The 25,951-nt window shown below is 47.5% G+C and overlaps 1 protein-coding gene across 1 annotated transcript in view; it reads left to right on the plus strand.

The window, feature by feature from the left end:
* The window catches only part of LOC102447849 (tetraspanin-15-like), a 224,575-nt gene that overhangs the window by 29,357 nt on the left and 169,267 nt on the right, over positions 1-25,951 (plus strand). Inside the window, exon 2 of the mRNA XM_006129103.4 lies at positions 10,057-10,242. Within this exon, the coding sequence (XP_006129165.2) occupies positions 10,057-10,242 (186 nt within the window). The remainder of the gene's footprint in view (positions 1-10,056; positions 10,243-25,951) is intronic.

Raw genomic sequence — 25,951 nt, forward strand, 5'->3', positions numbered from 1 at the left:
GAGATATATGAAATCATGACTTGTGTGGAGAAAGTGAAGAAAGAAGAGTTATTTACTATAACATGAGCTAGGGGTTGCCAAAATAAATGAATAGGTAGCAGGTTTAAAACAAGCAAAAGAAAGTTTTTCTTCACACAACGCACAAAGTGTGAAACTCTTCACCAGAGGATGCTGTGAAGGCCAAGACTATAACAGGGTTCAAAAAAGAGCTGGAGTAGATTTGACGTTAGGTCCGTCAATGGCTATTAGCCAGGATGGGCAGGGATGGTGTCCCTTGACTGTTTATCAGAAGTTGTGAATGGGCAGTAGGGGAGGGATCACTTGATGATTCTCTGTTCTGTTCACTCCCTCGGGGGCACCTGGCATAGGCCGCTGTCGGATGACAGGATTCTGGGCTCGACGGCCATTTTTATGTTCTCACGTCACATGTCACTTTAGTAATACCAGATGGAAACCAGTGGACTCTGCCATCGCTGCGCATGGGCAACGGTAAACAAAATGTCTTGCAGGCCACACATAGCCCCCGATGGGCTGCATGTGGCCTGCCCCTTGCTGTGCTGGAGCGTGGGTTCACACTTGCTGGGTCTGTGGTTGGACGAGGCTGAGTGGATGCACTCTTCAATACCTCATAGGATCAGGCTGCTGCAGCCAATCCCAAGTTCAGTTTGGTTCCGTAGAAGCTAACAAATGGCCTCTGATCAGCTAGTATGCCAAGCCGGGCTGTGAGGACTTGGTGGTGCTAGTGGAGAGTTAGGCTAGCTTGGACCTACTGGATCAAGTAGGTATGAGCTGCCTGAGCTGGTAGGACAATGCTACTATTTTTAGTGTACTAGCGGGATCCCTGCGAGGGTGAGTCTGTCTCTCCTGTGACGCTCGCTCCCAGGTGCAGGGTGGATGGTCTCATTGACTCTGTTTCCCGCCTTATTGTCAGTAGAGATGGAGTCGCCCAAGAGGGCAGGTTGGGTTGGACATGTCCATGATTTCTGAAGAGATTCTGAACTCAGGGGACTCAGGCTGAGCCACAGAAGCCTCTGGGGGAGAGGCCCGCGGCCAGCAGGGGGTTCTGAAGCCAAAGGTAGCAGCGAAAACATCCCACACAGCCACCAGGGGGCGCTCAGAGGGTGAGTGAGCACCACCGCAGGAATCGGCTTTAATTTGTAAGAAGGGGGAGCAGGTGCCTGTTGGCAGCGCTATAATCCATCACTGAAGGTCAGCGAGGGGTTCAGGACTCTGATAGGGAAAGTGCTTACAACTGGAGCTGGGCAAAGAACTGTGGGTTTTTTCCCCAGTGGCAATGCAAAAAACAATAAAAATAAAAATTAGTTTGGGGTGAAATGAAACATTTTATCATATTTGGATTTTTAAAAAAAAAGTTTTTTTAATAAAAGCCAAATAAATTTCTAAATGAAAAGCCATTTTCAAGAAAAATATTGGTATTTGGTTTGGTATCAAAACAGCTGGCAAAACTGAAGTGAATTTGCAAAATTGCTGTTTCCCCAAATCTGCATGGTGGGGGGGAGGGAATAACTCCAAAATTTTTGCCCACGTCTCCTTACAAAACCACACCCTCCAAATAAAATTTTGTAAAAAAGTGTGAGCTGCCCGTATTTTGGTATGTGTCTTGAATAAACCCTGCTTCAGATATACCTAGTTGAGCTGAGTCCCAGAAGGGCTGTGTTTTAAAGCAGCATGCAAAATGCAGGTGCCCAAGTGCCAAACACCTGCTTGGGTTTATATGCATGGGTAGCGTGGCACACTGGGTATATCTTGTTTGGTCCTGCTTTGTCAGTTTCACAAGCTTTCAGTAATTAATGGAAATTGAGATTTTGTTGCTAGGGTGCATAAGCAGCTCTTCAACCAGCTTCCAAATCTGACACACAATTGTTGAATAATTAATTATGAATAGACTAATCAATTAAAAAAACTTAAGTGTTCAGGTCTGATCCACTTCAAACAGTGACACAAAGATTAGAAACAGTAAAGAACCTGATCGAAGACGTATCCATGACTTGGGTTTTTTTTGTATTTGTCTTCATTGTCCAAATCTTGATATATTGTCTGGAACGTCAGATAAGATTTAAACTAACTTTAAGCCAAACCTCGCCTCATTGCACAATATTGGTAGATAAAAGTAGAATCTAAAGATAAAATGATGATTAAAGGACATTTTTCAGAATTACTTCTGCCAGTTTGACTTTAAATAGCTAAAAGTATCCTGAGTGAAATCCTCACTTTGCTATCGATTTAATTTCCTTTAAGAGAAAAGTCTGAATGTAGACAGCGATTGATGGACATAACCAGCCATTAATTATACTCCAGAAATAATCTGACTACAATTTTAAAAAATCTCCAGGAATGAGCAAGATTGAACATGTGTGAAAGTTAAGGCCTGGCATATCAACATAAATTAGCATGAAAACTCTAGAGAGAGACTGAACGAGAAGCAATAAAACTCTGTGGCTGGTTTGGAAAGGCGAAAACACGTCACTGATACCTTTGCGATGCAAAGGAAGAGTTCAGTTGTCACTTCTGCAATTTTATTTCTGCATTGTAATGTTAATATTATGGTGAATAGCGTCGAAGAAATATATTTCTAGCAATAACATCAGAAACCCTTTCTTTCCCAGAGGGCTGCTTTATAAAACAGTAGTGCGACAGTAGTGGTACAGGCGACAAATAAGAGCAGAGATTTTGGGGGGCTCAGTGCTCTATATACACACACGTAGTAAGAAGCTCTGTCTGAGAGTTTGCAATCTTGATGGTCCAGACCAGGCGTGGGCAATAATTTTTGGTGGGGGGGCCACTCCAAGAATTTGGAAAGTAGTCAGATCACCTTACTATGGAGCGAGTGTGGGGGTCTAGGATGGAGGTTGGGTGCAGAAGGGCACACGGGGTAAGGGACTGGGGGGGGGGAGGAGACGGTGTGAGGTCTGAGAGGGAGTTTGGGCGAAGGAGGGGGTTGTGGTCAGGGTCAGGGGATTAGGGTGTAGGGTCAGGGAGGGAGTATGGGTGCAGGAGAGGATTCTGTCCTGGGGGGAGGGGCTCTTGGAGGAGCTGCAAAGTCTGGGAGGGAATTGTGACTGGGGAGAAGGGGGTGCCGACTGCAGAGGATTTGGGTAGTGACCTGGAGAGGGGACTGGGGTGCAGGGTCTGGGAAGGTGTTTGGGTGCGGGAGAGGATTCTGGCCTGGGGGAGGGGTGTAGGAGGGGATATAGCATCTGGGATGGAGTTGTGACCTGGGGCAGGAGGGTTCAAGGGGTTTGGATGGTGACCTGGGGCAGGGGTGCCAGAGGCAGGCTCTGGCTGGGAGGTGCTTACCTAAGTGTCTCCTGGCCAGCAGCCCTGCAGCACCCCCAAGGCGGGCTGGGCTCCCTGCCTGCTGCAGCCCCAGATCACTTGAAACTACAGGCTGCTCCCTCCACATGGCGCTCAGCTCCTGGAAGGGAAAAGAGGCTTGTGCTATCCCCATCGCCCAGCCCAATCTCTCAGCTCCTATTGGCTGGCTGTTTCTAGCCAATAAGAGCTGGGAGATTGGGTGGGGTCAATTCCTATTGGCCGGTTGTTTCCAGCCTAAAGGAGCTGAGGATTGGGCTGGGGGTGGGGAGATCACATGAAACCTCCTGCCAGTAGAGCCGAGAGCTGCAGGGACTGTGCTTTAAACCGTGGCAGCTGTGTGCCTGAGTGTCCCGGCAGAATGGTCCACGGGCCGGATCCAGGGGCTTGGCGGGCTGGATCCGGCCCCCGGGCTGTATTTTGCCTAGCCCTGGTCCAGACAGTGAGGGGAGGAGAGTTTTTTACATGGAGAACCAAGTATTTGCCTAAGACCACCCAGAAACCCCATGGCAGAGCTTAAATAGCCCCAGTCCCCACCCTCCTCTACCCAATCCCCTTTCCTCCCACATGCACGTGTGTAATGTGGACAGGTGGAACCAAACCTGCCACGTCTGGAGCATGAGCCTCTACCTGCTGGCTCTTGGCTAATCCTATAGGCTGTGTCTAGACCGGCCAGTTTTTCCAGAAAATCATCCGCTTTTCCAGAAAACTTGCCAGCTGTCTACACTGGCCGCTTGAATTTCCGCAAAAGCACTGACGATCTCATGTAAGATTGTCAGTGTTTTTGCGGAAATACTATGCTGCTCCCGTTCGGGCAAAAGTCCTTTTGCGCAAAAGGTGTAGACAGCCCAGATTTGTTTTCCACCAAAAAGCCCCAATCGCGAAAATGGCGACCGGGGCTTTTTGGCGGAAAAGCGCATCTAGATTGGCACAGACGCTTTTGCGGAAAAGCGTCCGTGCCAATCTAGACGCTCTGTTCTGAAAATGCTTTTAATGGAAAACTTTTCCGTTAAAAGCATTTCCGGAAAATCATGCCAGTCTAGACATAGCCACAGAGTCTAGTCTATCTCTGTACGTGGTCTAAGTGACACTGCATGGGATGGCACGCCACACCCCACAAGGTTGCACATGCACAGTAAAAATTAATTTTTAAAGATGTTGCGTAATGAAACTTGCAAGAATATAGAATCAGAGAATCCTAGAACAGGAAGGGACCTTGACAGGTCATCAAGTCCAGTCCCCTGCCCTCATGGCAGAATCAAGCACCGTCTAGAGCATCCTTGATAGATGTCTGTCCAACCTGCTCTTAAATATCTCCAGAGATGGAGATTCCACAACCTCCCTGGGCAATTCATTCCAGCGTTTAACCCCCCTAACAGTGAGGACGTTTTTCCTAATGTCCAACCTAAACCTCACTTGCTGCAGTTTTAGTCCGTTGCTTCCTGTCCTGTCTTCAGATGTCAAGGAGAACTGTGTGTCCCCCTCTTTGTGACACCCTTTTAGATATGTCCAAACAAAATTAGCATCTCTCGACCCGACAGACAAATCAGCTCCATATGGCTCACCCTGCCTTTGTATCTTTCCCTAGCTCTGGAAACACCTATGCAAAAGGAAATACATCGCAAACACTGCGAAATCATCCCTTGTGCTCTATCCCATTCGCCTCCTGCATCATCATGGGGGCTTTTATTACGGGCACCAATCTGGAATGCCTTCACACCCAAACTCTGAGCACCACGGGGGGGCTGAGGGGACAACCCAGGGTCAGTCATTTGAGCTTCCTCCCAGGCGCACTTGACTCTTGCAGACTGTCACTGGGCTAATTCTCACACTGCAGGATTTCAAATCCCCCATAACGCTTTCCAGCAGAAAAAGAAACTGAAGGGGCTGGAAACAACTGTCCCCTGTAGTGCTTGCAAAAGCATGAAGGGTTGTTGAGACTGAGTGCACTTTGTGTTTTCTTGCTGACTTTTTCATATGTCAGCTTGAAGCTGGCTGAGAAGGAATCATGTCTCCCCCCTCCCCAATTTCTGCACCAGCTTTTGACACTACGAAGCACTTCAGAACTAATTGCCACTTTCAATCTGAAGAACACAAGTGGCTAAGAGAAATTGTCACCCATCAACTTAATCTGCATGTGTGCAAGAGGTTATTCTTAGCTGTAGAGCTTTCAGCCTTCCCTTGGTAGGAGACTGTTTTGTAGAAACTTTTGTGTTCTCTGTTTAAATTAGGATTATCTCAATAAGGAAGTGGATGTGGGAAGACTCTCTTAATAGGTTGCTTTTTCATAGTGCTTCACAACCATAGATCTCAAAGCACTTTCAAGTGGTGATTAAATGTTGTTAGCTTAATTTATAGATAGGGAAACTGAGTCGCATGTAGACACGACTTCCTCAGGTCATGCAGCATGTTAATAGTAGAGCCAGGAATAGAATCCAGTTTGACACTTGAGTGGCTAGATGAAGACACTGCCCGCTTGGAACAGTTTAAGGAAAAGAGACATGGGGTGTGACACAGATCTCATGTAACTAGAATCTCACTGGTGTAATTTCACTGTCTTACATGGAATTTCTGCAGCTTGGCATTGGTATATAAGGGATATTAGAAACTATATTTGACTGATATGAAACCAAAGCAAGTCTAGGTTAGTAGACAAAGTCAAGCTTCCCTTATGAGAATCATGGAAGATCTTTTTAATACGCTGTGCATGTGGTACAGGTTAAACTCCTCTAGTCCAGCACATTCTGATCCAGCGGCATCCATGGTCAGGCATGATTTTAGTTACCCAGATGTCCACTTCTCATGAGTGTATCCAAGTTTTCCGTGGTCCCATAAAGTTTGTTTACAGCAACCAGTCCTGGCTTTCAGTGTGCTGTGCTTTATTTACCTCTAATTTACCCATAAACGTCGTCTTAGAGGCCAATAAGCCGTGGCAGTGTTGGTAATGTTGCTAGACAATATTGACCTACCATAGTTCAGCAAATTCTCTGGTTCAGGTCTGGGCCTGAGGGTGCTACACAAGTGAAGTTCAACCTGTAGAATGGTTCCTAAGAATTATAGCCAGTCCCCTGGGAAACCGAAGCTAGACTTGAGAGAACACATTGTTTGACCTTTGACCATCCTTTGCTATATTTTGAAGAAGATTCAGATTCAGAATGTTTAGTAATGAGCTCGTTTATATCATGCCTTCATCCAAAGATCTCCGTGCTCTTTACGGATATGAATCCAACAGGGGTAACACTTGCTTATCCAGCAGGGCTGTTGTGATGCTTAATGAAATGATTCATATCCATAAACATCCTTAAAAATCAAGGTCCTACCCTACCCTGTGGGGCTCTAGTACATTTCAGAAGCAGGGAGTGCAGGGCCAGCGGGGGACTGCTTGCATCCCCCATTCACCCCCTGCTCCCCTGACGCTTCTGCTTTTGAAATATACAAGAGCCCCACTCTTGCTACACTTCAAAGGCGGAAGCGCTGCTAGTTCCCCATTATGCCCCTGACCCCTCCCCATGAAGACAGTGCTGGGGGGGGGCGGCTTTTAAGCAGCTTTTTCTCGCTGATAGAGGTAGCAAGCGGGGGGAGCGTGTAGTTGAGCCGACTATCTGATAAGCATTTGCTTATATCCCTACCTGGGACAATCCATGCTCCCGAAGCTTTACAGTTTCAACAGAGAAGGCAGACAAAGGGTTTAGAAGAGGAAATGGAGGCACAGAGAAGGAAAGTGGCACTATATTGAAAACCCGTCTTAACATTCCTTAGCTCTTGAAGGGGTTTGCAGGGCTTGCTTTCAGGCTAGGAAGGTCTGTAGGGGAGCAGGCCAGCTGAGACTGGGTGTTGGGCAGCCATGTCTCTTGGCACGATGGAGCAGCTTGTTGTCGATTTCTCTCTGGTTTTGGTTCTTGTGTGTTAAGATTCTGGATTTCAAGAAAGTAAAAGGTTGTTCTGCTGCAGCCTGTTCAAAAGAGTATTTTACATTTGGATCAGACGTCTCTGCTTGTTTGCTGCGAACATCAGAAAAGCGACTTGCTCCACATCCAGGGGCCCTGACAGCCTCTGCAGGACTCTGGGCAAGGTGTAGAGGGGTTCTGGCTCCTGCTCCCAGAAGGGGCGGGGCCTCAGGTGGAAGGGGCGGGGCCAGGAGCAGCCAGCCCGGAGTGCACCATGCCAGCCCTCACTGCCACCATAGTGTGAGTTGCTCCAGCCCTTCACGCTGCCCGAAATGGGTGGTGCGGCAGTCAAGGGTAGCAGTGGCCAGAGCCCTTTGAATCAACCCTGCCCCCCACCCGCATTGGCAGGCCAGTGGCAGATCTGGTCACAGAGGCCATGTCCCTTGACTCCTAGCCCAGTACCCTGGCCAGCGCTCTATCCATAATGGAGTGTTGCATCTCTAATGAGCTAACTTAGAGAGCACGGCCTCTTGAACAGCTTTTCCCGCTGTAGTTGTACTTATGAGCATCCAAAGGGGCTGGAGAGAAGCCGTTCTCAGTGGTGACGGATGGCAGAACGAGGAGCAATGGTCTCAAGTTGCAGTGAGGGAGCTCTAGCTGCGATATGAGGGAAAAGCTATGTCCCTAGGAGGGTGGGGAAGCACTGGGATGGGTTCCCTAGGGAGGGGACAGAATCTCCATCCCTAAAGGTGTTTAAGTCCCGGCTTGACAAAGCCCTGGCTGGGATGATGTAGTTGCAGTTGGTCCTGCTTTGGGCGGTTGGTCCTGCTTTGGACTCGATGACTCCTGTGGTCTCTGCCCATCCTAGGATTCTCTGACGATTCGATGATTCCATGAGGAAGAGCCAGAAAAACCCCTGCACAGCAAAGGAATGTATCACATCCAAATGGAGTAAACAGCAGAGGAACATGTTGAGCAGTGATGGCAGGTCCTGAGCACCTGTTGAATCCAGAAGGATTTGGGGGTGCTCAGCAGCTTTAAAATGCAGGCAGCAGGTGTTTGCTCTTGAGCCCAGAGACTTACAGCAGGTATTAAAATGTCACTGCTGCAGCCTTCAGATAACTAATTGCTCTTTGCTGTCTAATTCTTACATTTCATTTCATTCACCTGCTGTTCTATCCCTTACATAATAACTTGTCGTGTCAGCGGGAACAATATGGAGCCTTTTCACTCAAGCTGGGGATCGAAAAGCATCAGTTCCCAAGGTTCCTGGTTTTCCGTACCCTCTCTCCCCTCTAAAAAATAAAGAGGGGCCCTGTAGCACCGTAGGGGCTAACAAAAATATATAAATAATATCATGAGCTTTCGTGAGCACAACCCACTTCCTCAGATGAGTGGAGAAAAAAAGGTGGAACCTCCAGATTTATAACAGAAAAAGAAGTGGGAGAGGGAAACTCTGTCAACAGAAGTGCCGGTGCTAATGAGGCTATTTGAGTGGGCTGCAAGTGTCTCCTATTTAGCTTTTGATTTCATTTGAATATAACGGCCCATCCAGTTCATATCTTTGTTCAAGCCATGAGAGACGGTGTCAAATTTGCATATGACGGCCAGTTCTGCCCTTTCAGGGGAAGGGATAGCTCAGTGGTTTGAGCATTGGCCCACTAAACCCAGGGTTGAGTTCAATCCTTAAGAGGGTCATTTAGGGATCTGGGGCAAATCTGTCAGGGATGGTACTTGGTCCTGCCATGAGGGCAGGGGACTGGACTCGATGACCTCTCAAGGGCCCTTCCAGTTCTATGAGAGAGGTATATCTCTCTAGTTGGTTCCTGAAATTCCTTTGTAGAAGAATGGCTGCTTTTAAATCCTGTCATGATTGCCCAGGTAAGTTAGAATGTGCTCCTCTGGGCATTTGTGTTACCAATTCTGATATCCAACTTGTGTTCGTTTAACCTTTGTTGCAGAGACTGTCCAGTTTCTCCAATAGCCACGGCCGAGGGGCATTGCTGGCACTTGATGGCATAGATCACATTAGAAGGATGTGCTGTTGTATGAGCCTCTGATGTGGTGGCTTATGTGGTTAGGTCCTGTAATGGTGTTGCTGCTTGTACAGGTGTGTAGACAGAATTGGCAACGGGGTTTATAGCAGGAGTAGGTTCCTGGGTGAATGTCTGAGGTATGATGTGTGGTTGCTGGAAAAAAATTTGCTTCAGGGTAGGGGGTTGTCTGTAGGCAAGGGTTGGCCTAATCCTAACACTAATTCAGGCTGTCACTGGGTGTTTCACTTTCCACGGGTATTAGGGGGCTGGAGCTGCAATCTTTGGCTTCACATTTAAGTTCCTAATGTTTGGGTTACGTTCACAGCTGGAGTGTGTTTTGTTTGCCCACTATCATTTACAAAAGCCAGATTGGAGTTTGGATTTCAGGCATGCAGAGTGTGGGGACTGGGCTATGAAGGTCCAAGCTGAGACGGGTCTTTTTTTAATACAAATTTAGAGGCCCAGGCATTCTGCTCTCTCTGCTTTCTGCCCTGATGGAACTCCATTTGCTTCATTGGAGCTAATCACTAATGCCAAATCCACTTCGCTGTGGTCGCCACAGCCGGGCCAAAGCAATTCAGTGGAGACGTCAGTGCCCGGTGTTGGGTGGCTACCATGGCAAATCAAGTTTTCTAACCCATCCCTCGTGATACGTTGGTGAAAATGAGACCAAAACCAGGCCCTGGTGAGTTTAACACTAGATCTCACCCTTCTGTCTCTCCATATAAGAGCTGGGTTTGTTTTACTGTAACCCTGCAGCAGCCCTTATGTCTGACGTAATGTATGTGTTTCTGTTGCAGATAATCGGCTTGGTGATTCTCTGCATTGGAATCTATGCAGAAGTGGAAAGACAAAAGCACAGAACCTTGGAAGGGATTTTCCTAGCTCCGGCTGTGCTTCTCCTCCTTCTGGGCATCACAATGTTTGCTGTTTCCTTTATTGGAATGGTTGGGTCCCTCCGAGACAACAGAACACTGCTGAAGATGGTAAGAGCTTTTGACCCTGTGGAGTTGTAGGCCCATGTTTTACAAGCTGAAGGGTGAGAGTCACTTAACTTTCCAGGATCTCCCTGAATCTATACTGAAGCAGGTTTAAAAAAAAATTGAATGGGATTTCCAGCCTGTGGCATGGATTCTTCTTTGTGAGAAGATGGGCTGGAGACAGGGTGTAGTATTTCATTCATAAAAGTTCTTTCCAATGAACCTATTCAATGGAAGCTGTATGATGAACTCAGTTTTACCTCATGGAGACCTTTCAAAATATTCCTACGAGGCAACCAGGTAGAGACCAAGTATTGTTGAAAATCTTTGTCCCATTCTAATGACGGTCGGGCTACACAAAGAGTGCATTTGTTCGTTAGCCATAGATTCGTAGGGGACTCTTGCTCTGTTGATGAACACAACAAAGTCAATGGTAGCACCACTTGATGTATGGCGCGTAGTGTTGTGATGTGAAGCTGGATACATTTGAAGGGCTGGAGCAAGATTGTGGCAGATAGCATATAAATATCTCATCAACAAATCGTAGTACATCCAGGTAGGAATGGAAGCATGACACCTGAGCTCGTACGTGACCCTTGCTTGTTGAGATTAATCATGCTGGAGAACAACCTTTCAAGGCAAAATCTTTCCTGTAGGGCAGAAGCAGCTATTCATTTAGAAACAGGTGGAGACGACAGGGGAATCCCACACATGTTCTTTCCAAACTACCTTTTCGTTTGTTGCAAAATGCTTTTTTCTAGCCTCAGATTTCTCTCTTCCGCACCCTCTTCCCTTCACAGAGCATTGAATTTTCATTTCTAAAATATGTTACAAGGAACTGACCAATGTTCCCTCTAATTGTCTCCATCCATGTGCAGAATAAATGTTGTTACACGCACCAAGGTATGTGTGGATGTGCACCACCCGTACAAACACATGCTGCCAGCTGGTGCTAGCTGTGAGCACCCTGCGAATCAGCTGGGAGGCATTTCCCAAGCGCTCAGCTTAGCGGGAACACGGAAAGTGACCCACTGGTGTGTGTGCAAATATGCACCACGCTCAGCTGCCGGACAGAAGCAGAGCTGCTGAGATCAGGCACAGCAGAAAAGGCCTGTCAGGTCCTGAAGATTCTCCCTTCGCTCATGAGGTAGGAGCCTGTGTTTCTGAAACTGGAAAATTGTTCTCTCCTTGCCACTGTTGCTATAAATTCCAAGTGGCCATGGTGTGTTGCATAGCAACAACCCTGAAGTCCTAGGGAGCGATGGATTCGCTACAATTTAAAGTGCAAGCTTCAGTCTTCAGCTCCATTCACAGCATGTGTGGCGTTCTCCCATCTCTGCTCTAAACATTTCCCAGCTAGCACCTGCCACCTTGCTAACGTTGGGACCTGCTCTTGCAGCATTGCGATGGTATATTTGCACGGACTCACTATTTGCTGTTTTAACTTCTGCAGAGGATCCAGCCCTGCCCAATGGCCGGTATCATTTACTTGTGGAGCTGAGACCTCCACGGTCTCTTATTACCTTGGCTCGGTAGCCTCTGTGGCAAGGGTTGCTAGGTTCCTTCTGGGTAAAAATATAAAACTATTTTTAGTCTGCTGTTCCGTCTCCGGCTTGCCAAACTCCTCGTTAAGTTTGACTTCAGACAGTTCTAAGAATCAATAGCTTTGCTTCCCTTTGTGAGGCAATTTTTATGGGGTGGCGGATAGAATTCCCTTTTCTGTAACAACGCCACGGTTTTCTGGGGCAGAATCACACCCTGGGAGTCATAAACGTTTTCTGAGGCTGGAGTTGCTGCATTTTCATTCTGTCCTTGCCCTGGAAGGCTGGAGTGAACCATGGCAAGATCTTCGCTGTGCAACTCAGTTCACGTTGACAGAGCACTGACAAGTCGGTACCAGAGGGTCTGGGGAGTTGTACCTCCCAGATCTGAGATTATTAGATGATACTGACAGTCTTAAAGCACCCAGCCTGGGGAGCCACCTAAACTGCAACGTTCCAGGTCTTGTAAGGTTTGAGGGGCACCTTCCCACAGCTGGGTCTCTTCCAGAACTTCCTGGAAAGGCCCGATTTCCGAATTTGTAAGGCAGCCCCTCCCTGTGAAGTGAAGTTGCAGCTTCCAGTAATTAACAGGCAGCTCCAGCTGGTATCTTGCGGACACTGGGTTCACCGAACTATCAGCCACTATCATCTACCTACATCAGCCAAACTGGACAGTCCCTACGTAAAAGAATAAACGGACACAAATCAGATCTTAGGAATGGCAATATACAGAAACCTGTAGAAGAACATTCAATCTCCCTGGACACACAGGAGCAGATTTAACGGTAGCCATCTTGCAGCAAAAAAACTTCAAAGCCAGACTTCAAAGAGAAACTGCTGAGCTACAGTTCATCTGCAAATTTGACGCCATCAGTTTAGGATTAAACAAAGACTGTGAATGGCTAGCCAAGTACAAAAGCAGTTTCTCTTCTCTTGGTATTCTCACCTCCACATTAGCTGCTAGAAGTGGGCCTAATCCTCCCTGACTGAATTTGTCTCGTTAGCTTTAGCCTTGTTCTTGCCTGCATATTTATATCTGCCTCTGGAAATTTCCACTACATGCATCTGACGAAGTGGGTCTTTGCCCACAAAAACTTATGCTCCAATACATCTGTTCGTCTATAAGGTGCCACAGGATTTCTTGTCGCTTTTGCATCATCTATCTAGGGCCATTACAAGGGGTCCGCTCTGTAACATCATGCGTTGTCTTTGGGTGTCACCTCTCCTGCCACGTCCATGTGTAATGATGCCCTTTGTCAGGTTGTGCGCAGGGTCTGAGTCGGGACCCTCTGCTCTAGCTCGGGCAGCAGAGGCTCATGGTCTTAAAGAGATAGCTCCTTTAGCTGGGAGGCAGTAGTTTAGAGTCACAACCCTCTAGGCACATAGCATGAGCATGGGTTTCACTCTCCATGGCTGGGGCAGCCAGATCTGATTTTCCTCAGACATCCCCAGTGTTATGCTTATAAAAAGCACACAGGCAACATGCTGCATTTATGGAGAATACAGTAGAAAAGCAGCATCATAGACAACCCCACCCCACACACACACACACACAGATCCCCACACACACACAGGTGCTGCAGATGGTCCATAGTTACCAGTCTGTCCTGGCTCAAGTCCGTCTTGCTGGCCAGCCAAGGCTGACTGAGGAGGAGTGGGGGTTCCTCATGAGGCTTGGCTTGCAGCACTGAACCCTGAATGTGATGGGCAAAAGCTCCCTTTTTTTAGGAAAGTTCCCATTTGAGGCTATGGGCATTGCAGTGTCATGCTGCAGTCACTTATCCCTAAAGGTGTTAATCTCGGGTTTTTCAGTTATTCTTTGATGCTCATTGTTAAGCTTCTTCTCCTTTTGTTTGTCTCCCCCCCTTTGGGAGTGTCTTCCTGTTGCCAGGGCTGGGCTGTTCTGCCCATTTCTTCAGCCTTCATCCAGCCACAAGCACCAGGGATGTTCTCTCATCACCTCCAAGTGTCTCAAGTCGTCTTGACCAGCTGGACCTTCCTGATGACTTTCCCATGCTCCCTTCACTCACACCAAACAATCTGCAGTGCTCTCTGGACAAGGAGTGCTGGAGTTACCAGAAAACACAGCTCCGTTTGCAGTGCAGACGTTGTCTAATCACGAGAAACCGGGTAAAATAGAAGCCTACAGAACTTACAAGCAAATCATTATGCGCCACACTTACATTTTTATAACCAATACTAAAATACACCTTTTAGCTACAACAGCAGTCCACATTCCCCAGCCAGGTGATCATTTGTCATGATGCTCCAGGAGAGCTGGTTGGTGGGGACAGAAGCCAGGACTTCTGCATCGAGAAGCACAAATCTGCTGATGTCTGAAAGCTAATGAACCTGGTCCGTCAGCTGAGAGACATGAGTGGGTTCGTGATGGCGCCAGCGCGGTTGCCAAGCCACAAAGGTGGGGCAAAGAGCCATGGATGGTCAGGCGATGGCTGCACGCTGTTGATTGTTGACTAATCACGGGGTATGACCTACATTGATTCCCAATTAACACTCTGCGGTTCGTTAGGTTCTTGTCCCAAGTGCAGGCCCAAGTATATGCAAATGAAAGTTTAGTTTTAACCCTGAAAGGGCCAGGTACAACACTCAGCAAAAGCTTTCGGAACAGGTTGAAACTCTAATCCGGACGGCCCTCGTCTGGCAACGGCCTGGTTGGCATCGTTGGGAGCACTCACGGGGAGAAGCCGGCGGGCTGGGGCCAGGAGTGTTGCCAGACCGGGGGGGCTGAGAAGCGGTGCCCCAGGCAGCAGCGGAGCCGCTGAGAAGAGAGTGGAGTCCCCAGCTGCCAGCAGGAGCACAGAGTCCACTGTGGGGAGATCAGAGCTCTGGGCAGCCCCAAGGGAAAAGCAGAGCCGCCTAGCGGCCGGGTGCGGGAAGCGGAGCCCCACCACTTTGATTTCCCCTGTGGTGAATTCCCTGATTGAGGACCAGTCAGGTCCTGAGGGTGCCAGACCAGAGAGGTTCAGCCTGTATTTGTAATAGTTTTTGCTAGCAAATTTACCTGGCATTGCCCAGGTACATCAGGGCTGGGGGCTGGTGGTGTGTGTGGGGTGCAGGAGTCAGGGAAGGACCTTTGGGATGGAGGGAGGCAGGGCAGGAGGCTGAGGGCACGGAGGATGCAAGAGTGAGGTTTGAGGAGGGGTCATGGTGGGGAGGAGGGTTTCTCTGCAGTGGCCACTTTGAATATAGCATCCCTCCAAACTGCCCCTCCCTTTCCATGGTATGGAAAACAGTCCCATTCCAGGCACTTCCCATTTTCTTGGCACAACCAAACCCCGACCTTGCTTTAAGTTCGGAGAAGAGGAAGTGGCCTTCCAAATTGGGTGGTCCTAACCCACGCCACTACCCGCAGCTCCCCTTGGCTGGAAACGGCAACTCGCAGCCACTGGGAGCTGAGGCGCTGGGCCTGTGGATACTTCAACAAAGCCTCTCTCAGTCCACCAGCAGCTTATCTGAGCAGGCCTGTGACCCAACTTTGAAAACCCCTGTCCCAAGGGACCCTGGTTGGGTTCAATTGATCAGGTGTGATGCTGACACCCCCATGCCTAATGTGTATCCAGTCGAGGTTTTTCCTCCTTTCTTATTTGCACATCCTCACCCTAGGAATGTGGAGGAGCCCTTCTTCCATAGGTTACGAATCCTGAGATCTCCAGTGTGTTGGTATATTCGTCAGTCAGTTACCCTGGGACTCTTGTGGAAACACATCTGCTGATGGTCCCAACGTAACATATTGGTCGCTCGGCCTCTTTTGCCCCTCCCTGTTCCCTGCTGCTCTCTACTGAAGAATATTGTGAGACTTGCTATAGTGTATAATCACCCATCACCCTCCTGTGACTGCAGACTACAGCAGAAATGAAACCCAGCACTCCCTTCTGCCCACCTCTCTCGCACCTTCTGGAGGTTTACTCTGGACGGGGCGGTAGTGTTGTGCCGCCTGCCTTCCCTAAGGACTCTGGAAGGGGTAGTCATTAGGATAGTGTAGGCTTCTGTGGGAGATGCAATATGGATTCCTCCTCACCTGCCGAAGTTATGTCCCATCCCCAGCTGCCTCTTTTGGGACCAGTTCCCCCTGGCAGGGGTGAGGTCAACAGCTTCTTCACACTTGCTCAGCCTGTGCACTCTGTGTCCCTTGAGGTCTCCCTCAGGGTCTGCACAAGAAGCAGCTCTGATGCTCTGGCAGTGGGAGCCCCATAAGTACCTATGGAGGGAGATGGTTCTGGGCCCAACTCAGTGACACTCTAAAAAATCTGGGCCAGTCGTTCAGGTCGATCCCCACCAACTGGTTTCTGCTCCCCGGGGTTTGCATTCTACCCAGCCAAAGCTTCCTGTTCCTCCTCGCTAGGTCTGACCTCGGTAGGTGGCTTCAGGTCCGCTCTGCTTGTTCAGCCCCCGCCACTTCCTTCTCAATAGACGTCTCATTTGCATCGCTCCGGGATGCTCCATTGAGGACTTGTGCTATTGTGTGTCTGGGGGGAGGGGAAGTGTTAATTGTTTGGATAGTGGAGTTAACACCACTCAAGCCCCTGTCTGATGCCAGTCCTGTTTATTTTTATTGTTCTTATTTTAATTAAACACCAATAAGAGCACGCAGGCTCTTGCATGTAGGTGTAACGTTGCTTTTAACTGCTGTGCACTTGCATCTTGCATTGATCTCAATGTTCTCTTAACTAGGGGAACAAATTGCCCTTGTCTTTGCCGCCTGGCAACTACGGGCATTGATGTTAAAAGATTGTCGTTGTTTTTCAGTAGCTTCTGTGTTCCCAGCTTGCTTTGCAGCTACCATAATATGTATGTATGTAAAACGTGTTGCTTGGAACGTGATCATTTACATTATCGGTATTCGGCTTGTACCAAGGACTCATAATGAATGCACAAGCAGGAGGATCAGTTATTTCAAGAATTAACAAATATGTATGCATTATTCATACACTACATTCACTGATAAGAATTGCCAATTTCAGTTAATGCTGCCTAATTATTTGTGACATCAAAGTATCCTGCTGAAATGTCTTATGAAAGAATGCAACTCCCAAATTTGGGACAGATCTGTAGAATCGTGCTCACAAGTGTGTTTAAAGTCAAATTTGAGAATCCTGTTTTGCTGGGAGGGGGAGGGGTTATCCACTCTGTTACTTTTGCTAAAATATTTAATTCTGGCTCAAGTTCTTTATTGATTATTTATTATAATCGTTTTCTGATTCTCATTAGACAAACACCAGTTTATTTCAGTGGGAGTTTGCTTGAGCAAAGAATGAGTCAAAAATGAGTGACGACCTTCCCTACAATCTAAACAGATTCAATAACGAACCTCATAGTAGCATTATCACCACCACGTGAAAGGCAGCTAATACACCACATGTGTAGCTTTGGGTTCAGATTTCACAAATACGTGTGTTCAGCTGAAGATCATAACTTTCTCCCCCTACCACTTTTGCATACAGATCCATGCAAACAGTGGGGGCACAGGGATTCAGTTTGGTGGCAAGGCTGAAGAAGTGGAAGAAAAAGCTAGCCAGTTGAAGTAAACATGTTTTATCTAAATATAACACATTTGAAGGAGTTTTTTTAAAACCCTTTTTAAGAAATTTTAAGTAAAATTTTAAAAAGTCAGTTCCAATTGAAAAATCAACACATTTAGAAAATATTGAAATGAGCAGTTCAGCTTTTGTGGAAACTGAAAGGGTGCATCTAGACTGGCAAGATTTTGCACAAAAGCAGTTGCTTTTGCACAAAAACTTGCCGCCTGTCTACATTGGCCGCTTGAATTTGTGCAAGAGCACGGACGATCTAATGTAAGATTGTCAGTGTTCTTGCGCAAGAACTCTGACGCTCCCGCTTGGGAAAAAGCCCTCTTGCACAAGTGTTCTTGCACAAGAGGGCCAGTGTAGACAGGGACAGGAATTTTTTGCATAAGAAAGCCCCGATGGCGAAAATGGCCGCCGGAGCTTTCTTGCGCAAAACCACATCTATACTGGGCACAGATGCTTTTGCGCAAAAGCAAATCCTTTGCACAAAGGCACTTGCCAATCTAGACGCTCTTTTGCGGAAATACTTTTAACGGAAAAACTTTTCCGTTAAAAGTATTTCCGCAAAATCATGCCAGTCTAGACGCAGCCAAACAGCTTAGCAAATTCAACACTGAGGCAATGTCTACACTACAAAGAAAAGTTGGAAAAAGATACACAATTTGCATATCTTTTTCCGTTTTTCTTCCAAAAGAGGCTTTTCCGACATTTGGCCCGTCTACATGGGGCCAGATGTTGGGGGGGAAACCCCTCTTTCAGAACATCCCTTCTTCCTCATAAAATGAGGTTTACAGGGTGTAGCCAGGTCCTGCAGGCAGGGGGGTTCCTGGGTGGTTAGGTCCCAGGATTAGCTGGAGGCCCAGGCTTTTAGGACTTCCAGCCACTCAGCAAAGTCTGCTCCTTCAGTGTGGGGAGTGGAGCCAAGAGTCCAATTTCCCTCTGGTTCTCCCCCTTTGCACCTAGAGCAGTGTTTCCCAATTTTATTTGGCCACGGAACCCTTTTCAGCTTAAAATAATTTCAAGGAACGCCTGGGGTTCCCAGCGTAAAATTTGGCAAGGAAAAAAAAACAAAAAAACACCCGTCAGAATTGGTCGAGCAAAAAAAACCCTGCAAAATATACTGTCTCTTTAAGAGGGGGCGGGGCAATGCCACACTCTCATGGAACCCTTACTTTCACTTCGCGGAACCCTGGGGTTCCACGGAGCACCAATTGGGAAACACTGACCTAGAGGTTTGGGGTGGGGGTGGGGGGGTTGGAGGTTTGGGGTGGGGGTGGGGGGTTGGAGACTTAGGTCCTCCTGCGGCCGATAGTTCTGGCTCAGGTCCTGTGGACAGCAGAACCAGCTCCTGCTTCTTCGCTGGTCAGCCCTGAACTGAGCCAGCTTCCCTCCTTTTATTTCCCCCTCCAGGCCTGGCATTGGCTGCAGGTAAAATGGGGTGGGGCTAATTGGGCAAAAAGGCCTCGTTAGCTCCTGCACAGCCAGGCCCTTCTCTGACTCCCTCAGATATAGGATTGCTAGATGGTTTAACAAAAAATACTGAACCTCCCTCCCCCCGCCAAAAAAGAACCACCGGGGAGAAATTCTGTCGAGGGGGGAAAAAAGGGGAGAGACCAAAGTTATTAAGCAAAAGTTGCACCACTCCCTCCAGTTTGGGGCCAACCCTACTTGCATACTTCTTTCATTTTTTTCATAACTTAAGCTCAATCTCTTCCTTATAATATAGGGCATTTGAATTTTTTCTAGGCATTACTCTGGATATCTAGACATAATTTTATTACCTTTGCTTCTAGACATCAGCAGTAACATAACATGAACGTGGCCTCCCATACAACAGGATGACTACCAATATTTACTGACATCCTTCCAAGGAGTAGCTTTTCCCTTTCTCTTTCCTTTAAAATCAGACATATATGTTTGTATGTCTTCTCCCTTTGTGTGATTATTGTGTGATTATTCTACAGAAGGATAACTTTGTGAATGCAGAACTTCAAAGTAGATTCTTCAAGTATCTCACTGTTTTTCTCTTTATGCTGATTTATAGCTGCTAACTATTTATAGATAACATTCTATTTTCTCTGCCTATGGATAAGCAAGAAAGTGAGGGGGGAGAGGGGGAACACAATACAGTGATAATTTTATGCTTACTGTGACAAAAGGCAGCACACACAAAATCTCACCAAATTCACAGAGTAAGCTCAGTCCTGCAGTAAAACACCAGCATATGTATTGGTAAAATATTTTACTGTGAATATTAACAGCGGCCTGCCCAGTATAGAGTAGCGTGATGTAAAATGTACCTTGTGAAGTTTTGAAATTACTGAAATAAAACACACCCCCACCCCCGGCTAATGCTTTTTATTTCATGCTGCTATGTTCAACTCCTAAAATGAATACATTGGTAGGGGTTGTTCAAGCAGGACTCTTCAAGCTGATGTAGAGCCCTTAGAAATCACTTACATAGCACAAGTGTTTTGTAACATACTGTGTGAAGGATCAAAGATAAGCTCATCTTTTTGAATTTTATGTGTCGTTTGTGGAGAAGTCCAGTAGAATTCACTAGGGATGCACGTGTTCGTTTATTAACAACAGAAAAGTTTTAGAGTGTATCATCTCAATTATTATGGGCCCTGATCAACCGTTAGACCTGAGTGGTCTGTAGACTCTGTTCCAGAACAGGGTTACAGGCTGGTCTACACTACGGGACAATGTCGACCCAACGTACACAACTCCAGCTACGTGAACAGCTACTTACCTTTGGTTGAGTAACTCCAGCTACCTACTGTAAGTTGAGTTGCCGCAGGGTTTTGTTGTATCATGCAAGCAAGGTAGTAACAAACTTCAGCAGGTCTTTATTTAACAAAGGTGAAACCTCTTTACAAAGCTGCTGCTGCTCCCCTCTGTAGCTCTCACTCAGGCCTGGCCCATCTCCTCCCCCCTCCTTCCTGTTTCCTGTGCTTCCAGATTCCCAATAGCCAGTGCTCCAAGTTCTAATAATTACAAGCAGCATCTCCACACCACAGGTTTCTACTGCCGGGGGTCAACAGGAGAAACTCTCCCGTCGACTTCCCATACGCTTCTCATTCTGGTGGAGGACTGGAGTCAACTGGAGAGTGATTGGCAGTTGATTTAGTGGGTCTTGAGCTGCTGGGCAAGGTGTGGCCCTGGAGAACCTTGAGGAGTCTGGTGGTAAGGAAGGACAGGCTAACAGTGCGCTAACAATCTGTTCTCCAGCAAAGCTCACTGTTTCTGAGGGAGAGGAAACTCAGTGGCTCCCACAGCTCCGGTTGTCTCCGGCACCCTGTTCCAGCCTCACATGCCTCTTCTTGTCCCCTGAAGGAAATTGCCTGGCTGCGTGCTGCTTCCAGTGTTGCTCATTTCCATGCCATCTTGCATTACAAAATACAATGCAGCAGAATGCAGAGCAACGTAAGCAGCAGCTGAATGCCGTCAGAGCGATGAATTGTCTCTGAGTGGATAAGTAAAACAATTTTCTTTCAATGGAGCCAATCTAGGCTGCTAGCTTGAGAATGACCTTCGAAGCACTTTGCTTCCTGAACAGGAATGGACGTCCCATTGGGGCACAGTGACCTGTCTTCTGTAGCTTCTGAGCTAATCTTTTTTTTCGTTTGGTTCGCAACCATTCATGTTTTTGTGAAATAAGGCAAGTCTCCTGTTTGCTTTCACAACCCGGTGGAAAATCCCCACCATGCAGCCAGCATCCCTACCATTCAGCCTTCACTATAGTTCCTTGGTTGTCATTCATTTTCCCCCATGCACAAATTCATGTGGGAGTGTGAGATTTCTGTGAATGGAATGGCATACGGGCTAGCTGGATGGCATATTTAAAGCCATACTGGGAGTTGCCATCCTAATGGATATTGGGTGGAAATTGTTCAGGAGGATATTTTGGCTTGGGAGGGGAATTCTGTATGTTTATCATCTTTTCTGGTCCACCCTAATCAGAGGGGGGGATGTATGTTAATTTGAAAAATGGATTCAGATGGAAATCAAAGTAAGTCAGTGTAACATCAAACAAGCAATAGTTTGGGGTCTATGTCGCTTCCCCATGCTCTGTTCCTTTCCCTGTTTATATATAAGCCCTGTAGGGTTGGAAACTCACTGGTATTTTTTCCTCTGGGGCAATATGGTGTCAGGTGCTGTACAATGCTACTTGGGGCATTTGGTCACTATCACCCTAGAAATCGTAAGTTAATTGTGTGGTGGCACCTTGAGGCCCTAGTTGAGACTGAGGGCCCCATTGAACCAGGCACCATACGAATCTACTATAATAGTCACTGTCTCAAGGAGCTTTATATTTACATGAACAAGCACAGGATGGGAAGGAAAGTGGAGGCAAAGTGAGTTGGCCAAGGTCACTCTGCTGATCAGTGTAAGAGCCATGATTCCCAGTCCAGTGCCTTATTCACTGGGTCATGCTCCTCTTGGATAAAACCACTGAGAATGTCCTGGGGGCTAGCTGTCTTCCAGTGCAAGTTAGATGCAGAATACTGGAACTGGGGCAATGAAGTTACATTGTTCATAGGATATCAGTCTCTGTTTAATAAGAAGTCAGATATTTCTGTTAATTTCCTAGGCCTTTAGTTCTCTCCCCTCTTTCAGGCTTCTATACAGAAATAATGCATGGTATAGAACAGGGGAGGGCAATAATTTTTGATAGGGGTTCCACTCCAAGAATTTGGAAAGTGGTTGAGGGCCGCTCTCTTCCATGATATCGGATGGAGGAAGTACGGGGTCTGGGGTGGAGGTGAGGTGCAGAAGGGAGCTTGGGATAAGGGATTGGGGTGCAGGAGGGATTGTGGGGTCTGGGAGGAAGTTTGGGTGAAGGGGGCAGTTGTGACCTGGGGCACTGGACTGGGGTGCCGGGGGTTGGGTTGCAACCTAGGGCAGGAAATTGGGATATAGGAGGAGGTGCAGGGGATTGGATCGCGAGCTAGGACAGGAAGGGATAGTGATCTTAGGCAGGAGATTGGGATGCCAGATCTGGGAGGGGACATGGGTGCAGAGGGTTGGGGGAAGGAGGGGCTTAGGTGCCAGAGGCAGGATCTGGCCAGAAGACTTACCTGGGTGACTCCTGACCAGAACCCTGCGTGTTTCTGAAGCAGGCTCCCTGCCTGTCCCATGATGCACAGGCTGCAGTCATGTGGTCTGTGAATTACCATGATCCCTGGAGGGGTGGGGAAGTGGTGCTTCGTGGCTGCCTGTTATTCAAACAGGCAGCTCCCATTGGCTGGTTTCTGGCCAGAAACCAGTCAGTGGAATTGTGCTGGGGGCAGGGATAGCACCTTAAGCCTTCTCCCCTCCTCCCCTCCTCGCCTGTATGCGGGCAGGGCAGGGACAAGTGGGAAGCCTGCCTGGGCTCCCCACATTGTCCGTGGGCTGGATCCAGTGTCATGGCAGGCTGGATCCAGCCCAGGGGTCTCATTTTACCCACCCCTGTATAGAAGAATGAATGAACGAGAGCTGGCAGGTGCATCTAACCTTAACAGATGTGGCGGGAAACCTGCCTTTTAAGGAGAACCACCGATGTAAAGGAACAGGAAGTTGAAACAGACGGCAATGTGGTGAGCCTCGGGGGTATTGCTCTAATAAGGGTACAAATCACACTTGTAAGCTGCAGGAATGGGATTTAGTAACCAATGTTATGGTGACTCATGGTATGTTTGAGGCAACATTGGAAGTAACTGAAGTTGGCTGACTGCTATTACCGATGATTTGAGGAGTCTATTAAGGAGCATTTTTTAGTCCAGTCTAGTTTTTGAATTATAGCAGAATAGGAAGGAGTAGGCAAAAATGATGCTGCATAATAGCAAAGCTGTAAAATACCTGATGCTGTCTGCTCCCCACACAGTCCAGTTTGCAGAGGGGAGTATTAACTCGGTAAGAAACACTGTTGAGTAATTCTGAGTCCCCCCATTAGAGGATATTGTTGCAATTGCATGCGCAGAAACTGGTGGGGCAGTGATAAGTACGCATTAGCCAATCATTGTTGTGATTCAGCTGGCGGTGCATAGATTTTTCAGCTAACTCTCTTTAATATGGGATGGTTCAGTGTGAGAGTGAGACGTGGGCCCCTTCATCTAAAGCACTCCTCTGGTGATTTGAGGGGAAGCCGTTTTTTGCATTTATAAAGTCATAAACCAGCTCTGCACAAGTCTCGAAATTTCCCTGCACCTGTCTATGAATCATAGAGACACGGAGTTAGATAGGATCTCCAGGGTCACCTTGTCTAACCCCCTGCCAAGAGGCAGGATGTGCTGTGTGTTAAACCATTCAGGGCAGATGGGTCTCCAGCCTCTCTTTGAAAACCTTCAGTGAAGGAGCTTCTACAACTTGCCACTGTCCTACTGTTCTTACAGTTAGAAAACTTTTCTGGTCTGCTGCACTTTGAAGATCTGGAGTACTGCATCCAGAAAGGATGTGGACCAATTGGAGAGAGTGCCGTGGAAGGCAACACAAATGATTAGGAGACTGGGGCAAGTGATTTCTGAGACAAGGCTGAGAGCTCGTTTAGTTTGCAACAGAAAAGAAGGGGGGATTTGGCAGCAGCCTTCAACTTCCTGAAGGGAGGTTCCAAAGAGGATGGAGAAAGGCTGTTCTCAGTGGTGACAGATGACAGAACGAGGAGCAATCATTTCTTCTCCAGTTGCAGTGGGAGAGGTCTAGGTTACATACTAGGAGGGTTCCCTAGGGAGGGGGTGGAATCTCCATCCCTAGAGGTTTTTAAGTCCTGGCTTGACTAAGCCCCTGGCTGAGATGATTTAATTGGGGTTGGTCCTTCTTTGAGCAGGTGGTTGGACTGGATGACTCCTGAAGTCTCTTCCAATCCTAACCTTCTGTATTTTGCCACTTGTCCCACCTCTATGGCAAGTAAGAACAACATTTCTCTGTCTTTTTTATGGCAGCCTGTCAAATACTTGAAGACCAGTATCCTAGACCCTCTACCCCAATCTTCTCTTTTCAAACTAGGGGACCTTATGTTGGAAGGGAATGAAACACCAAGGGTATGTCTAGACTACATGGCTCCATCGACAGAGCCATGTAGATGAGTTTACTAGATATAGGAAAATGAAGCGACGATGTAAATAATCGCTGCTTCATTTACATCAAAATGGTCACCCTGCTGTGCCGGTCAGCTGTTTGGTGGCACAGCGGGGCAGTCTGGACGCACCACGGTCAACAAGGGAAGCCTTTGTTGACCGCTCCAGTATGCCTTGTGAAATGAGGTTTACCGGAGCAGTCGACAAAGGCTTCCCTTGTCGACCGCGACGCGTCCAGACTGCCTTGTTGTGCCGCCAATCAGCTGATCGGCACAACGGGGCGACCATTTTGATGTAAATGAAGCGGCGATTATTTACATCGCCGCTTCATTTTCCTATGTCTAGAAAACTTATCTACATGGCTCCGTCGACGGAGCCATGTAGTCTAGACACACCCCTAGGCTACGTCTACACTTGCACCCTTTTCCGGAAATGCTTAAAACGGAACAGTTTTTCCGTTATAAGTATTTCCGGAAAAGCGCGTCTACACTGGCAGGATGCTTTTCTGGAAAAGCATTTTTTCTGGAAAAGCGTCCGTGCCAATGTAGACACGCTTTTCCGCAAAAAAGCCCCGGTCGTCATTTTCACGATTGGGGCTTTTTTGCGGAAAAGACTACTGTGCTGTCTACACTGGCCCTTTTCTGGAACAGTTTTTCCAGAAAAGGACTTTTGCCCGAACGGGAGCAGCATAGTTTTTCCGGAAAAACAATGACGATTTTACATTAGATCATCATTGCTTTTCTGGAAAAGCAAGCGGCCAGTGTAGACAGCTCGCAGCTTATTCCGGAAAAGCGGCTGCTTTTCCAGAATAAGTGGCCCAGTGTAGACACAGCCCTAGTGTGTATACATAAGGGCTACGTCTAGACTGGCCACATAAGACGGAATAGGCATGCAAAGCAGGCAAGTCAGAATAGGGAAATCCGCGGGGGATTTAAATATCCCCCCGCGGGATTTAAATAAACATGGCCGCCGCTTTTTTTCTGGCTTGGGGAAAAGCCGGAAAAGAGCGTCTAGACTGGCGCGATCCTCCGGAATAAAGCCCTTTTCTGGAGGATCTCTTCTTCCTACTTGCAAGTAGACGCTCTTTTCCGGCTTTTCCCCAAGCCGGAAAAAAAGCGGCGGCCATGTTTATTTAAATCCCGCGGGGGATATTTAAATCCCCCGCGGATTTCCCTATTCTGACTTGCCTGCTTTGCATGCCTATTCCGTCTTATGTGGCCAGTCTAGACGTAGCCAAGTAGTCAGTGCTTTCAGCAAACCTTCTGTAAGTGCTCAATTCCCCCTCAGAGAAAAGAAGGATTTTAAGTGGTTGCAAGTGATAACAGACAGGTCAAAGTAAGCTACGAAGCTAAATAAAACAAGATGCCAGATAAGCTTAATGCTCTAAGAAGTTGTTACATACACTTTCTTTCCTTATGAGTAGTTTTAATCACGTTGAAGCCTGTTGCATTGATTTGACACTTTGAACATCTGCTCTCCAATTTTCATGGTGACTGTCAGTCACTGCAAGTAAAATTAATCTCAGTAAAAGTTTGTCAACTTAAACTATTTTGTATAGACTCAAGAG

Source organism: Pelodiscus sinensis, chromosome 28 (genome assembly GCF_049634645.1).
Source record: "Pelodiscus sinensis isolate JC-2024 chromosome 28, ASM4963464v1, whole genome shotgun sequence".
In the NCBI taxonomy this organism is placed as follows: domain Eukaryota; kingdom Metazoa; phylum Chordata; order Testudines; family Trionychidae; genus Pelodiscus; species Pelodiscus sinensis.